Source organism: Semicossyphus pulcher, unplaced genomic scaffold, assembly GCF_022749685.1.
Source record: "Semicossyphus pulcher isolate SPU_LCO1_2020_fin unplaced genomic scaffold, fSemPul1.0.p SCAF_18, whole genome shotgun sequence".
NCBI lineage: Eukaryota > Metazoa > Chordata > Actinopteri > Labriformes > Labridae > Semicossyphus > Semicossyphus pulcher.
In genome coordinates, this window is record NW_027211691.1 from 22,775,878 (window position 1) to 22,791,601 (window position 15,724).

Sequence of the window (15,724 nt, forward strand, 5' to 3'; positions counted from 1 at the left end):
TCAAATGCATGACACCGAACGCATGATGATTGCAGCTTATCTGAATATATGTTAATGCAAATGTGTTAAGACTTTTTAATTTGTCTACTTTGCCTACTTTTCTTAAATGAGCAATTCACCCACTGTCAGTCAAAGGTGGTGTTCTCTGTAATCAACAGAAGCAATAATATTTGAAATTGGCGCCATAGCTGTGGAGAAAGTTGCTCAAACAGCTCGTCGTTTCACCTATTCTACATTCCTACAACACCCAGCGTGCATTGCGCCCCTCCCTCTGAAAGGAACAGCCCAGCGAGAGACGCTAGAGTGACATACTACCGTTTTCCAGTCAAGGACATTGATCGCTGCAGGCAACAGCTCAGAGCGATACAGAATCTGAATATACCAGTGGATGGTCTAAAAAAATCTTCAGGTCTGCAGTCTACATTTCAAACCTGACAATTCTGAAGCAACTGTAGCAAGTGTAGTTTAGCAAGCTCCCTGGCCAGACTACATAAAACATTTTCCAGGGCCCATTGGAGAAGTGCATAGCGTCCTCGAAATTGCATTATTTTCCTAACAACATGGCAAAAACCACATCCGACCTTCATGTTAGGAAGACAGTGATGCCTTCAAATGCAGGGCACAGCCGTTGTTTTGATTGCAACAGGCCTGAGGACCGGCAAAACATCCTCAATGTGATGAGGAGTCTGCAGCAATTTGATAGACTGCCAAAGAAGCTGTTCCCTCCGAACGCTAACTGCATATAGATGCTGGTTAATGGGCTAATTTACAGGCACAGGTGGTTTACAATGCGCACAGGCAAATTCTCCGCTGCATCTCAAATACATCATCTGAAATGTACTCGAGGAGGCTGATATGCAAAGCACTCCTGTGCTTTATGATTGCTTCTCCTGCTGGATCGAACTCTATGACACAATCAGCTCAAGATTTAGATTCATACTCTGCGCTGGAGGGTTCTCTGCAAACAGCCTTGAAATAAAAGGTTTTATTCAAGTGACCTTGAGAGAAACGGTGGAAACCAACCCTCTGTTAGGTATCAATTTGAAGGCTAAATGTGTGTATTTACTACAGCAAAATGGTGCTGAAAAATACCACTTCATTTCATCCTCACACGCCACAAAATTGGCATTTATGTCTGCCTTTATAAATACACACCTTTCACATCCAATTTAACACCTTTAGATTGTATTCAATTACCACCTTAAAGTCGTATGAGCTCTATGGGAGGAAAGCACAACACTCCAATCAACAGATGTCAACTGATGTAAAAATCACACATCTTAACACCAGAAAAAGTGCTGGGTTCAAAGCCATGGAGGCAGGAGAGAGAGTAAACGGGAACCTACCTGTCCCGCTTTGGCATTTTCACACACAAAGGTCTCATAAGGGCTGGCGAGTTCAGGAGGGAACTCGTTGATGTCCAGCACGTGGACAGTGACGGCAACCCGGCTGGTCAGAACTGGACTATCTGGAGGACAAAAAACAACACGACACGGAAGAGTTGAAACACAGACCAAGTGTGCACTCAGTACTGGAAAGTGTTGCACAAATACAGAGATAAATGTTTTTTTTTTGTTCCACAGCACTGACATCATGTGGATTCCTAAAGTACTACCGTCATATGATGAGCCAAAGCATAAAGGATTGTTGCAGTAGGAAAGCCAAGTGCTTAAAGAGGCTGCCCAGGTGTCCAGTCAGAGTGTCCTTGAACAGATGCTTAAGCGCCTAGCAGCTCGCCCACTGTAGGTCGCCCTGGTTAAACGCGTCTGCTAGAAAATCATTGATGTGTCTGGAACATGTTGACGCATAAATTGAACTTGGACACTGCTGTTTTATGGTCGGTTTTGATTGATGATGAAAAGGGGAATTTAAATTACAAAAACACAGTGAATGCATCCCAAGTGCTGCGGCCAAATAAAGTAAGCCTCACATGATGGCGTATGGCTCTGTGGAGAGGAGAGTTTTCCCTTTCTCAGGTTATGTTAGCCATAAGATGTGCAACCCATATTAATTAGAGCGTGAAAGCCCCCTTGAGAGGGCCTCTCTTGAATCCGGTGTTGTTGGTTACAATGTTTTTTTTCACAGCAGGGGCTCGATGGGGAAATGTTCTTTTTGTGTGAGAGCCCAGGTAAGGTAAACTTTATGGATTTGATGTGGGAATAGGCCTCGCTCTGCAGTGGGGGGGCTTAGTGTGCACTTGTTTGTGTGAGTGCCAGCGCCGGGTTGCCTGGGTGAGTCGGTTTGTGTGTAGGTGGGTGGTTTAGAGGAATGTAGGGGGTAGTGGGGGGGGGGGGGATCTGTGGAGTCCTCTCAAGAGGATTGGAGAAGCAGCCGCAGCTCGGTTAGTAACCTGCCTCTGACCTTGATGGAAAAAGCAATCTTCCCACCGAGGTAAAAATGACACCAACCATGGGATTTTCTGCTTTGCACTGACTGAACTACTAACATTGATGCTCACCCAGCAAAAATACTGATCTTTCCTGGCACAGAGGTCCTGAGTTCATTGGCCTCTAAAAAGTTACTTCAAATCCTCTAGAATAATAAAAATTCCCCCTTAAAGTCTCAAACGTCTTCATACAAGAGGTCATCATTTTCAGCTCATCTCACCCAGAAAACTCATCTTCATAACTGCTGACTGCCTCTTAGTCTGTCATCAGTGATATATCTTACAGCCCACTAGATGGAGCAATGGTACAGTGGTTATATTCAAATCTGACTAGTGTCAGCATTTCAGCCCAATAACAAATGCTCTATTTATTTTATTGAGACACATTCCTGTCTTGCTACAGAATGCTTGGGTGGTTTGCCATAAAGTCGCCTGCTTTATAGTGCTTTTCTTCTGGATATTACTTTTTTAATTAAGCTCATTTTAATAAAAAAAAAACTTCCATCTTTGCGAGCAATCAACCACAAATCTATAAAACGTGCTGCAAAGCAGGGATAGAAAGATCGCAATCTGTTAAAAGTGCAACTCTGGACAGAATAAGTCAGCAAAGCAACAACACAAACTCCAAATTAAGTGTGAAACCAACTTAACTGCTGTGAATAGATAGGAAGTGTGCTATCTTATTGCCTCCTGCCAAGGTTATTATTGCATTTAATAGATCTTCCCCTCTCTTTGACTTCTAAAAATTGCCAGTGGGCTTAAATGCCAAAACGCGAACCGTTAATCTAGCCCCGGCTCTTATTTAGCACGCCTTCTGCTGTGTGCTGTGTCCCAGGGGAGCAGCAGACACTGCTCTCATTTTGCTGCATGACTGCGGTGTCTCGCAATGACCGGACAAATCTCGGAGGCTTTGTCAAGTGAAAAGTCTCAAACTCAGGTGTGGGAATGCAAATCATTTCACAGTAAAGGTTCTTTTATTCAAGGAAAATGTCAGCGGGCAACCGGTATTGTTGGATATTTCCCTCATTGTAATGGAGAATAAAAGGTGTGGGTGGATAAATGATAGAAAGCATTAGCAGCAAGGACACACAGTAGATGCAGAAACGGGTCAAATACGGAGGTCTGCAATAATTCACTGTTTGTTTAAAATGGCTGTGCAGGTCCAACCGAGCCTGCTTGAGACTACCGAGAAGTCAGGGAATGTATTTCTGTACATGACCTCTCCTCATACATTAAATTATTTCTATTGGCATTGAAGGTCTTTGGCTACAGTACTTACTGCAGCTCTTCATGGTTTAAAACCCGTATAACAGACAGACAACATCCCGACGATGATAATAGAATGCATCACAGAGGAGCCATAACAGCTTTCCAGAGCCCAGAACAAAAAGTTCTGCCAAATATCACTCAAGGTCAGAAACAGATTTGAACTCACAAGTTGGGACGCACACTCGGGGGGTGCCGGGTTTATCTCTATCCCCGCTGCACAAGCGCAGCCGTTATTATTTTAACTCTGGCTGTGGATGGAAACTTTTTCTTTTCTCTCTGTGAAAATAGTCCCGAGAGGAACATCGCTCCCACAGAGGGCAGGGAGCTTGTTCAGAGACCGACTTGGGAAAAGAAGATAAGAAAGGAGTGAAACGCAGGTGGGCGAGGGAATGCTGCTTGGCGTCATACGTGACAGACTTAACATGTACTGTCCTTGTAAAACTCTCGTCCTCATGTCTTTTTTTCCCTACCTCATCATGCAGCTCCTTGACACAGAAGAGCCACACAAAGAACCGCACACACATATTGAAATACAGAATTAGCATGTCACTGCCATGACCTTGAGGGGAAGTGAGTAACATCGGTTTCCAAGGCGACAATGACTCAAGTTTTAACAGCCCATATTTCACAGTCTGTCCTAATGAATATACAGCGTGGGTAATTTTGATTGAGCACCCGCCTGCCTCTGGGATAATGACTTTGACGGTTCTTAGCAGATTTGATGACTTGATGACGATGGATTTGCTTATTTATCCGGAAATTTGCTCCACTTCCTTCATAAAAACATAATTAGCTTGAAGACATGTCTTAAAGCCGCCGCTCGCCTCCTCACAACATGCTGTGACGCGGCTGCATCTGCTTGCTGTAAAAACTCTGGAGGGTTCACGGTTTACTGCAGTGTAAGTAAAAGTTGACTCTGACAAGGAAAGCTCCCCTCCAATGCCAATGTCATCAAACGTGGTGGAAAAAAAGACAGTTAAAAATGAAAACAGAGCTGGAGGAGACAATGTCCTGAAGATACATCCCTCCAGGGGAGCCATCGTGGTTTATAGTCACCTATAAACCTTTCCAGCAAAATGGGATTGAGTATTGACTTGGGTAAAAGCGTGTTAAATCCTTCACACAGATTATGGCCGAGGAAGGACAGCGCCACCTGCGTCAATCACAATCGATCCGGTCGTCATACTTACTAAGTTTGGTCGCCACGATGGAGATATTGTGCTGGGCGATGCTCTCCCTGTCGAGGAGTTCGTTTGTGGAAATGGTCCCCTCCACTGGATCAATGTCAAAGTAGCTGTCCAAGTCGCTCTTCCAGTCGATGGAATACCTGAAAGAAAATGTTTGTTTAATGGCACTCATTTCCAACATAAACCAGAGAATTAAACCACGCTGATTTCCCCTCTGGGCTCATGTATATGAGTTAGGTGTAATATAATGTTGGCGCAGCCTTCATTACTCATTCTGAATGGTCATTTCCAGAAAATGTGCTGAGGATCGCACATACATTCCAATCCAGTAATGGGGCACATGTACTTCGGCCATGCTGAGCAGACGGTTTTCTTGGGAACATAAATGAATTTTAGGCACCGCTGAAACCATATCAATCTCTCACGGCCGGTGAACTACAAGAGGCATAAAATGTTGGTTGGGTGTCTGAGAACAGAGGGTACGGCGTCCTCTCGGAGAAATACATCTTTGTTGTTGCCCAGTCGCTCTGAATGCAAACTATGAAACACAAAAGAGATCTGAAACCGAACCGCATGCCACTGACAGCGCCATTCATCATGCCATGCTTTTTGATCTTAAAAGGCTATTTTTTTCATTAATAATTTTGTGGAGTTCCCACTGGAGAAAATATGTTGCTGTCTTTCATTCTCCTTCACAGGGAGGTCAGAGGTTGGCGGTTCAGTGCCTTGCTCACAAGCACTTCCACCAGACAGATGCTTGATTTCTCCTGGGCTTGATCCACATGAAGGACGACATTCTAGGCCACCGTTCTGCCATTTGTTTTCGTTACTATTTGATCTTAAAAGGCTATTTCTCATCAATATTTATAAGGCTTGTTTTTTACACTATAGAGCCTCAAACTGGACTTGACTTGCACAAAGAGAAAGGGACCGAACCCCAAAGTCTCTCACTGTAATAAGAACGACAACAAAACCACTTCAGTAGAGTTCTTTTTTTGCAAGCTTTGGTTCCATTAAATTTTCTCTTTCAATTTTGATTTGTCCACGTCCTCCCTTTAACTCTGTGTTGCACGCAGCCTTGAAGAGAACATGATCATGTCAAAAAAGTTTAGTGTGAGTCTCTTTGATAAATATTACAGCCAAACTCCCATCAAGAGTTCAAAAGATCAATGGTTTGCAATTTTCCCTCAGGGCAAAACGCTTTTTGGGGGGGTATCATCGGAGTCAAGCTGTTGCTGCAGCATATGTTTCACTGTCAGTGTGGCCTAGTGCTTAGACAGCCTGCCTCATAATAGACTATTACAGATTAAATCTCAAGACATAAATGTTTAAAAATGTACTCGAGCAAGACAACAAACCCACCCCGATGCACAAATCACTATCTGTAAAGATAAGCAGCGTGACAGAAACCATCAGAAATGTTTTACTTGTAATTGGATCAATCTCAGAGTCATCTTGAAGCAGAATAGAGCTCATCAACAGCTGTGAAAAAGAAATCACAGATCCAAAGAGTCTCTTTAAGCTCAACTCAGCGCTGAGAAGTGTAGATAGGAAAATTAATTACAGCGTTATCTCCCACTTTGAACTGCAGTAAGTTTAAATCAGTCCAGTGAACACACAATATGCGTGGTAATATAAGTTAAATTAAAAGCATGAGTTTATATTCCAGGGTGTTTATCTTTAAAGTTTATGATTCTGCTGCAGCTAACGTTTCATAGTTCACAATCTCGGATCCCACCGGCTATAGTCCGACGATGATATAACCTCTGCGGACAACGGTGAACATGCCGGTTTGTAGCCAGCGGTTAGCGATAAACGAACTTCCTTTTCCCGCGTGCTGCTTTGTTTACGAAATAAAACAAAAAGTTTTCTTGTGATTTACTTTGATGAACGAGTCTTAAGTTTGCAATAATAATATTATGATGCAGATTAGTAAAAAGTAAAACTGAAGCTTTGTCAGGTCTGTCCTCAAGAGGAGAAGAAAATGCTCGTTTGTTGAACGGAGGTCGGATCGATCATTTCCGATGCATTCGAGGAAGTCGGGAAATCTGAACGTGACACAGCATCAAGGTAATTTATCTCAAGTTGAATTTCAGATATAGAACGGATTGTTAGCTGTTAGCATGCAGATGTCGAACCACACGGACTGTTTTTCCTGCATACGCCGCTGCCTGCTGATACGTGATTGGTCAACATTACTCGGACTACAAGCATACTACAAACGGAACACTAAAATCCATGTCCCTGCCTTCAGATTCTACATTTCTATGTCTACATTTCTATGTAGAGTCTGTAAATAGAGATTACATATTTCATGACCAACGTGACAACGTGGTATAATCATTTAAGATTGAGGCCAAAAGTTCAGCCTTTAAAACTTATTCCAACTTTAGGAAGCTCTTTAGAATCGACCCATAATGCAGTATTCATGATGCCCTTTTGTTTCCTGCAGCTACAGATAACTCAGCACTATACTGCTAAACAGCAGAATCAGTTGAGTCTAAAAACTAAAAGCATAATTCCCTATGCATGATGGGTCATTGGGTCTATTGTTTTGAAGTGAAGAGTGCAAGGCCGTTCTCTGAAGGCACACAAATGAACAATGTCAGGCGGGTATTGATGAATATTTAAAGTACTGGAGACAAAGTGGAGATCCACAGAACAGAGGGCATTAGCTTTTTGTTGAACAAATCTCTGCTTCTTCCATTGTTTTTGTTGCCTCTTGGTATAAAATATTCATAATAAAAAACAACTGTCCGTGCAACAGGTATATTTGCCATTTGTGGAGATACATCTTCGAAGAACCATTACTACAAGAGCAATGTGGCCGAGCAAAAATAACTTCTGGAACACATTTGGACAAAATTGCTCTCATGCATTTTTAAGAATGCACTTCTTTTGTCTTTGTCAATGATGGTCTATTGTTATCTAATACTCAGCTTTATGTTAGAACACAGGAGAGCGCGCGCGTGTGTGTAAGAGAGAGAGAGGTAGTGGCTGCATAGTAGGCAGAGAGATAGAGAAATATAAGGAATGAGTTGCCCTGAGTGTAAATCAGAAGTTGAGTCAAGCATGTCAGAACTATAAAACCGAGAAGTGATGTTTGAATGTCCCACCTGATAATAACAGAGGAGAGCGCAGTGTTTTACAGCGTAGTGCCTTGTGAAATGATTTAGGACCTCTGGTTTTTGGACATTTTGTTATTTAATTTGATGGGTTTTGTGGAATCTAATAAAATTAGAACAGAGAGATTAATTCAAATGTAGAAATCAAAACAGAGTTTTGATTAACAGTCCTTTCTGTGAGGAATAAATACAATATTCTCTACATGTTCTAATCAAACTTTATTGTTAGGATTCAAACAGCTGCTGTTGTTTTTTTTTTATCTAACCCCAAAATGATGAATAGTTGAACACAAGTTAGTCTGAGCATTAAAGGAACAGTTCGCCGATTTTCAGCCTCAGTCCTATCATGGTATTATGGGGAGCTAATGCCATTATTCAATTTGTCTCTGTGCCTTTGGAGGACGCTACCTGCTTCTCCAATGGGTCCTGGAAAACCTCCGCCAGTCCACGTTAAACGCGGCATCTGGTGGAGGCCAGGGAGCTCGCTAAACTACACTTCCTCAATCTAGGACGCCCGCTTCCGATGTCATGTCTCGTTCAAAATCATCATGTTTGAAATGTAGACCGCAGATCTGAAGATTTTTTAGACGATCCACCGGTGTATTCTCGTTGTGTTTCGGATTCTGTACCGCTCTGAGCCGTTGCCTGCATTCAAACAGTAGCATTTCACTCCAGCGTCTCTCTCTCGGCCGTTCCTTTCAGAGGGAGGTGCACAATGCATGCTGGGTGTTCTAAGAATGTACAATGAGCGAAACCACGAGCTGTTTCTACAACTTCCTCCGCAGCTATGACTAATTTCAAATATTATTGCTTCTACTGATTACAGCAAACACCAGCTTAGCTTTCTTTCTCCTTTAACTAAACACAACTGTATAATATAGCTAATTCAGGATATAGTTAAAACAGAACAGCATGGGGACAGCTTCCTGTGTGTGACTTGGTCCACTTCAATTACCACCACAGAAGCAGCTTAAAGAACTCTGACAGAAACATAAAACATCCATTTTACTGTCCTCTCAATTACGTCCTCTGCAGAGCCACACAACACCAACCGGCTCACATTGTTTTGTAGTTCCACGACTACACACATTTACAGATTATTTACATTTTCATTAATTAAGTTATATTAATCATCCTTATAAACAACAGTTAAATAATGCAACCTCCGAAACAAACCTCTAATAACAGCTTTAAAGAACTGCTTCATACTGCACCTGTTAAGAAAGAGCTGGCTTAAACAACTAAAGATACACATATTCCTCATGACCAAGTATTCGTAGAATATATGCTTTATTAAGTCACTACGAAGCAGTTACTACTGCCTTCAAATAATCACCATTAACTAAGAGTTAGTTGTATGTGAATTACAATTAGTAGTACCACAATTCTAAGCAAAGTTTAACAAGATCTATTAAGTGAAAACTCTTAATAAATGGCTGAGTATTCATAGAATATATTCATGCAGAAACAGGCATATATAAAAAAATATGCATGCCTATAATCAAACAGTTAATGGGGAGCATGTGCACCTTTAGTTAAAGTGCTAAACTTGAATATTTAAACCTTAAGTGGAGCCTTAGAGGATAACCTATGTATCTATGATTACTCTATGACTCTATAACTCTATGATTCCTTTAAATAGATAATGCCCGGCCAAGATGTGACAGAATAATTCCTTTTCATATTAAGAGCTGCAGTTTAACAGACATCAGCAATGAAAATCAGCTGTGATTTGAGTGTATGAACAGTTGTTCTTAATAAGTTACAGGGCATGTGTTTTCTATTTATTATAATAAGCAAATTTAATAAAACAAAATGAATTTAAGTTACATTAAAGCTCCAGTGACACTTTCTGTTTGTGTTGATTTTGGCGCCCCCTGTGGACAAAGCTGTACCTCTTATCTCTTTGCTGATTTTGTCCTTTACATGCTTAAGTGCTACAAAACAAAACAAAATTATTCTGCTTTCTTTAACAGTCACATGTATCACTCACTTTAAATTTTTGCCATGGAAAATGTAAATAAAGGCAGCGTGCAGTTAATCGCTTCATCTGACTCCGACCCCCCCGCCAGCTGTCTCAGGCATTACAAATAACTATATAGAAATAATCAATCTTGTTGCTGATGGCCTGTTTTGCTTTTGTAGGTCATAGAGATTAATCAGAATTAATTTCAGTCTGTTTCATAACCAGATAAAAACTCCTCACTGTGCTTTAAAATTTCCCGCTGCACGTCCTGTAGTCGAATTAATTTAAAATGTGAGTTCATTATCAAAAAAGTCATATAATATATGCACTCTGAAAATGAGAGTGATATCTGAACTCTCATTATGAGAGTGCAGATAGCAGCTTAAGATATGCAAATCCGGGGGCCACTAATAACGTTATAATATTGTCTCTGCTGCATAACGTCACCGACGCGGCCCGGACTGCCGAGAGATGACGCTAGCAGGATTTTACATGACAATGTCAAATGTTCTACATAGATTGATTAGTCCTCAAAGTGATGAGTAAAACTGACAATACTCTCCAGATTAAAGCCATGATGACATTGATGAATGTAGACTGGAGACATTGATGAATGGATTAGAGTTCTAAAACCTTCAATCAGCGGCTGCACTATCACAGCACTTCTCCCGTCAGCTCTTTTATCCTTGCAGGATATTTGGTTCAATGGAAAATCCTCTCAAGATGAAGATGAGGGTTCAAATCCAGGCCTACTCTTTCAACATACGTATTTATTTCTGGATAAGACTGATTTTAGGATTTTAGGTCCATGGTGAAAGTGGTTAAAAAAATCCAGTGAAACAACAAGAAATGTTTCTTTAAAAATAAATACAAATAGGATGAAAAGTGTATTTTTCAAACCAAACTGGACTTTAATAATAAAATACGGCCTGTAATGTACTTTATGATTTCCCTGTCATGAAGCCACTGTCAGTCAGAGATGCTGGAGTGAAATACTACCGTTTTCCAGTCAACAACATAAATCGCTGCAGGCAGTGGCTCAGAGCGGTGCAGAGGCCAAAATACGGAGAGAATATAACGATCATCTAAAACATCTTCGGGTCTGCAGTCTACATTTCTAACCTGACGATTTTAAAAGAGACATGACATCGGAGGCGAGCGTCCTAGATTGAGGAAGTGTAGGAAGCTCTCTGGCCTCCGCCAGATGACGCGTTTTACGCAGTCTGCCGTGGGTTTTCCAGGGCCCATTGGAGAAGCGGACAGCGTCCTCCAAAGGCACAAAGCGAAATTGCTTTTTTCCCTGCCATAATGGCATTAGCTCCCCATAATAGCATGATAGGACTGAGGTTGAAAATTGGCGAACTGGCCCTTTAAGATCTGTTAAAACTGGAAATGTGGACCAAAAATAAAGTAACATTTATCAAACATTTTAGCCTAAGTGGAGGGAAGCAATTGAAGGCTTATCCTGAAAGATTATCTTAGATTTACTTGTAATGTGCTCATTCTGATGAGTGCAACCAGATGGAATGTAACAGAACAAACCAATATACTGAAACTTGCGTTTAAAGTGTATTTTGCTTCAGACAGAAGAGTTAAACTTTACCTGACTGGACTGCTGCTGGCATCTAAATCCTGTGCCGTCACTGCTCCAATGATGGTGCCCGCGGGTGTGTCTTCATACACATCCATCACATAGGAGGGCTTATTGAACACCGGGGGCTCATCCACATCCAAAACGTTAATCTTCACTGTGGCTGTGTCTTTGAAGGCCCCAAAGCTTTGGAAACGTGGATCCAGGTGAGCATTGGAGGCATCTACCTTAAAGGTGTACGCCTTCTTGGTTTCAAAGTCCAGCGGCTGGGGGGAAAAAAAACACAGAAATGTAAGGTGGTTATTTATATTGAGTTCATTTTCAAGTCATAATTGTGTTATGGTGTCAAACAAGTCAGCACTCCTGCCACAATTTGCTTTCTCTGTAGTGTTGATACTGCGCGAGCTGAGAGCACTTGAGGGATGAAAAAACTGAGCATGAGCATCAGCGTTGACGGCAAGTTCGCCCTCAGTTCATTTTTTGTTATTCTAACATTTTCAAGGATGAGTAACTGCTATCAGTTGTCATCATCAGCCTCAGTAAACCTCAGTATATGTGTGATATCAAACGCTTGTCACTCAACACACATTTAAAACAGCTTTAAATTGCACTGTTTGCAACGGCATGAAAAGCAGAAGTAAAGGAGCAAATAGGCTCCCTCAGATATGATATCACATGTAATATTTGTTGTGAAAATGGCAGTCAATAGTTCAGTGGTACCCATTTCGTGAGAGGCACACAGTAGGTCCTGACCAGGTTAATATCCCCTCCCCCGAGTGTGAGGAAGTCAAGCTGCACTTACTTGGTTCAGCAGAAATACACCCTGTTACATGAGTTCTCTCAACAACAGCTCAGGGGTTCATATGTTCTACCTCCTCAAGCCTCTGACACATCAGCTCAGGGTCAATTAGTGAAAAAGCGAGGGGAGGAATCTGCATCCTCGCTGTGTCTGCGGCTGAGGTGTAAACATCCGACAGCAGTGACACCCGTGCTCGTACTTCTGCCTGTCTCCTGCCCTCTCATGTGTGACCGACCGCACTTGGCGAGCTTGCACTTGTTCACGCTCTGCTGGCCCTGCAGTCACATGAGAGACATTCCTTTCTGTGTATTTCAAATTGACTAACATGTAACCACTATGGCAGCAATGCTATCTTCCTGCCCCAGGACTTGGGCTTCTCTGGCATGCTGTTCCAAGAGACACCAAGTGAAAACAGCTGGTAATAGCGCTGCATAATGCGCTTATGTAAAGAGACAGTGAATGTGAGAGGGGTGGTGAACTAAAGGAGATTGAAAATGATTTTTTGTGATACAAGATAAATATGACCAGTCATCTGTCCAAATAAAATGCACATGAATTAGCGTTCTAATCAGGTTCCAACAACCAGAAATGACCAGAGGCTGTGCAATCGTGATTTCACGTTGATAGCAGATGCTTCCCGAGCCCTCTGCCTCTCCTCCATCTCCATGGTTTCACACTCTCGCTGCTACAGCAGGTGTCCGTAAAAAGATAAAAAAAGACAGAGCTATGTGAAGGCAAGCCAATCTGAAAGCAATCATTGACCATCAACCACCGTGATTGGTTTGATTACAGTGCGCCAGATGCAACTGGCTAGGCACAGCTATAAGATCCTTCAACAGGAAATACACTCTGTCCCTTTCAATCTCTTTTAAGAAGCGACAACACTGAGAAAAGACCAGGCTCCCTGAAGCAACAGTCCCGCATAACAACTGAATTCACTGCAGGTGCCATTCAAATGCTGATCCCTACAATCAAACTAAAAGATTCCCTGTCAAGTTACACTCACAAAGTGGGCGAGAATTTACAGCAGTCATTATTTCGGTTATACGGAGCTCCCTGCTGGTTCCTGCGAATTGCTTAGAATCAGCTTCTAAAGGGACTCGGTGTACTTTGAAACTTGTTAAGAAGCAGACTCGAAAATAAACGCATTAATAATGTAAACAAAACATTCGCATTATGTGGAGTTTCATAACGTACAAATAAATGAATGTATTCCTTGTGTAAAATGTATACTTTGTGCCTGAACCACGACGTGTAGACAAGCATGCATAGCTCAGCTGAACTGTGTGCACAGGTGGAGGAGGAAGAAGGAGGGTGATGATGGGGAGGTGGACAGCAGGAGGTGTACACCAGGCCTCATTAGCCAGAGTCTCACCGGGGGACAAGGAGAAGCACTGCTTTCCATCTCTACATGCTGCGTCACCACAATTAGGAAAGAGGCCCAAGCTCTCACCCTTTATAACTGTCTAATTTTCATGTAATCCTCAGCTAGCCCAAGACAGGGACGCCTGGATTGGGATGGTGAAATCCTTTCACGCACGGGCTTTAAACTCCTGACACATATCAGGAAGCACAGCTGGCATCCTGAGGTTCCATTTGACAAATTACTGCGCGTAAATAATTTCTAAATTTAAAACAGTGTGGGGAATATTATTTCGGTGCAAGCGGATTCAGCAGTGCTGGAAGACACTTCATAATTTAAGCTATTCATAGAGCTAACCGGTTTTAGCCTTGTCGCTCAAGCTCAAGAAGCACTCAGACGTTCAACAGCACCACAACAGACTCATACAGTTAGCTTTCTCTAACTCCAAATTGCTGGCTGCTACATATTTTGTCAAGTGAGCTAATACCAGAGCTTTTTCGACCGACAGCTAGGTAGTGCAATAGCCACAGCTAGCATTAGCGCACATATTCCTTTGATGTTACCTGTAATAGAAGAATTCCAATTTGACTTAGCAAGATCCTGCTAGCTTAACTACTGCTAACAACTACTAGCTTACAGAGCTGGTAAAAGAGTTATAACTGATACCAATGAAACTAGACTACAAATACTTAAAATTTCTTTGTGTATTTTCCTATCTCACAAATACATATGGAAAAAGAAAGCTAAAAGACCACATTTTATTCCTGCAATTTCAAAGCAGTGTGCGGTATCTCCATTTTTATGTTGTTTTTTAAGTTATGTGCCATGTGGATAAAATAACCAACAAAAACGGCATATAATGAAGGCCTTACAGTCAACAGTTACTCCAATAATGGTTAGTAAGTTGATGTTAGTTGACTGGATGCTCTCATTAGCCAGCTAACAAGCTAACTTTAACAACAAACTCAAACCAGAGGGCGCCTGAGGCTTGGTGCTGAACTACATCAAACACTTTGGGGTCTGAATCCATGTCAGGTGATTTTGTGCAACATTTAACTCATTAAAAACTTTACATGGCTAATTTGACGAGGCTATTTTCATTCTAGTCCACAAAAACAATCTCATCAACTCAACTCTACTAAAGGTTATGTTCATTCAGTCAAGAAAAGAGAAGCTGTCGAATGAACTCATTTCTTGAACAGATGGAGAGGGATAGAGGAAACCTTTCTGACACCCATGGAACAATTCATGGACATCCATATGATTAACTGCCAAATAGATCTCGCAGATTAATTTACATATTCCAGTTTGGGTGCAAAAGAGTGACGTTAAGAGCTTCACTGCCTTTTTTTATGTGCCTGAGACATGCGATGGTCCAAGAATGTCTTGGATATCTGTTGTTAAATAGGAATAAAATGGGGCCAGGAGGGGGTAATGAGAAACTCTGAGTTAATGAGAAGACGTGCTAATGTGTCGACGCCTGACTTGGGGAGAATCAAATCAGATCAGGAGGCCATAGGGGAAATTTCCCAGGAAGGAAAAAAAAACGTCCATTCATTCTCTGACTGCATGTTTCACTTTGCTTTTTTTTCCCCTTCTGAGAAGATGACCTACTTATGAGCTCAGAACCAGTTCTGTATGAGTAAGTATTACCCATATCCACACATATATTATGCTTAAACAAGCAGCATACACCTATGCATGTTCAATTGTGCGTTTGAAGTGTCTCATTATAGCTCCAGTTGTTATGCACCTTTTATGGGTTGCAGCGGACACAACAAGGAAGTGTATCAGCGGAGGAATTTGTAAGGAGGACAGACCGAGTTCCTCTCATGTCAGTGCTGCTGCTCTTCAACATCACAACAGAACACACTTGAAATTCTAGACATGGTGCTGCGCCCTTTGATATGTAAATGTGCACCTTCATTGCACTGGCAGTGATACTGAATGAAGGAACTTTTTTTCTCCCCAATTGAACGTGTTATGTTCCAAGGGAATTTGTTAATTTAGAACAGGGGACTAATCAAGGCATCACAGT

At 41.8% G+C, this 15,724-nt stretch overlaps 1 protein-coding gene across 3 annotated transcripts in view; it reads right to left on the minus strand.

Annotated features, from left to right (window-relative positions):
• Nucleotides 1-15,724, minus strand: part of LOC138595594 (cadherin-12-like) — a 74,020-nt gene that overhangs the window by 12,022 nt on the left and 46,274 nt on the right. For 2 of the 3 annotated variants that reach the window (XM_069666908.1, XM_069666906.1), the window contains 3 exons: nt 11,537-11,790; nt 4,842-4,982; nt 1,347-1,464 (listed from right to left, as the gene is read on the minus strand). In XM_069666908.1, coding sequence (XP_069523009.1) covers nt 1,347-1,464; nt 4,842-4,982; nt 11,537-11,790 — 513 coding nt within the window. Of the gene's footprint in view, nt 1-1,346; nt 1,469-4,841; nt 4,983-11,536; nt 11,791-15,724 lie in introns of all 3 variants that reach the window. The other variant, XM_069666905.1, reaches the window with a different exon arrangement.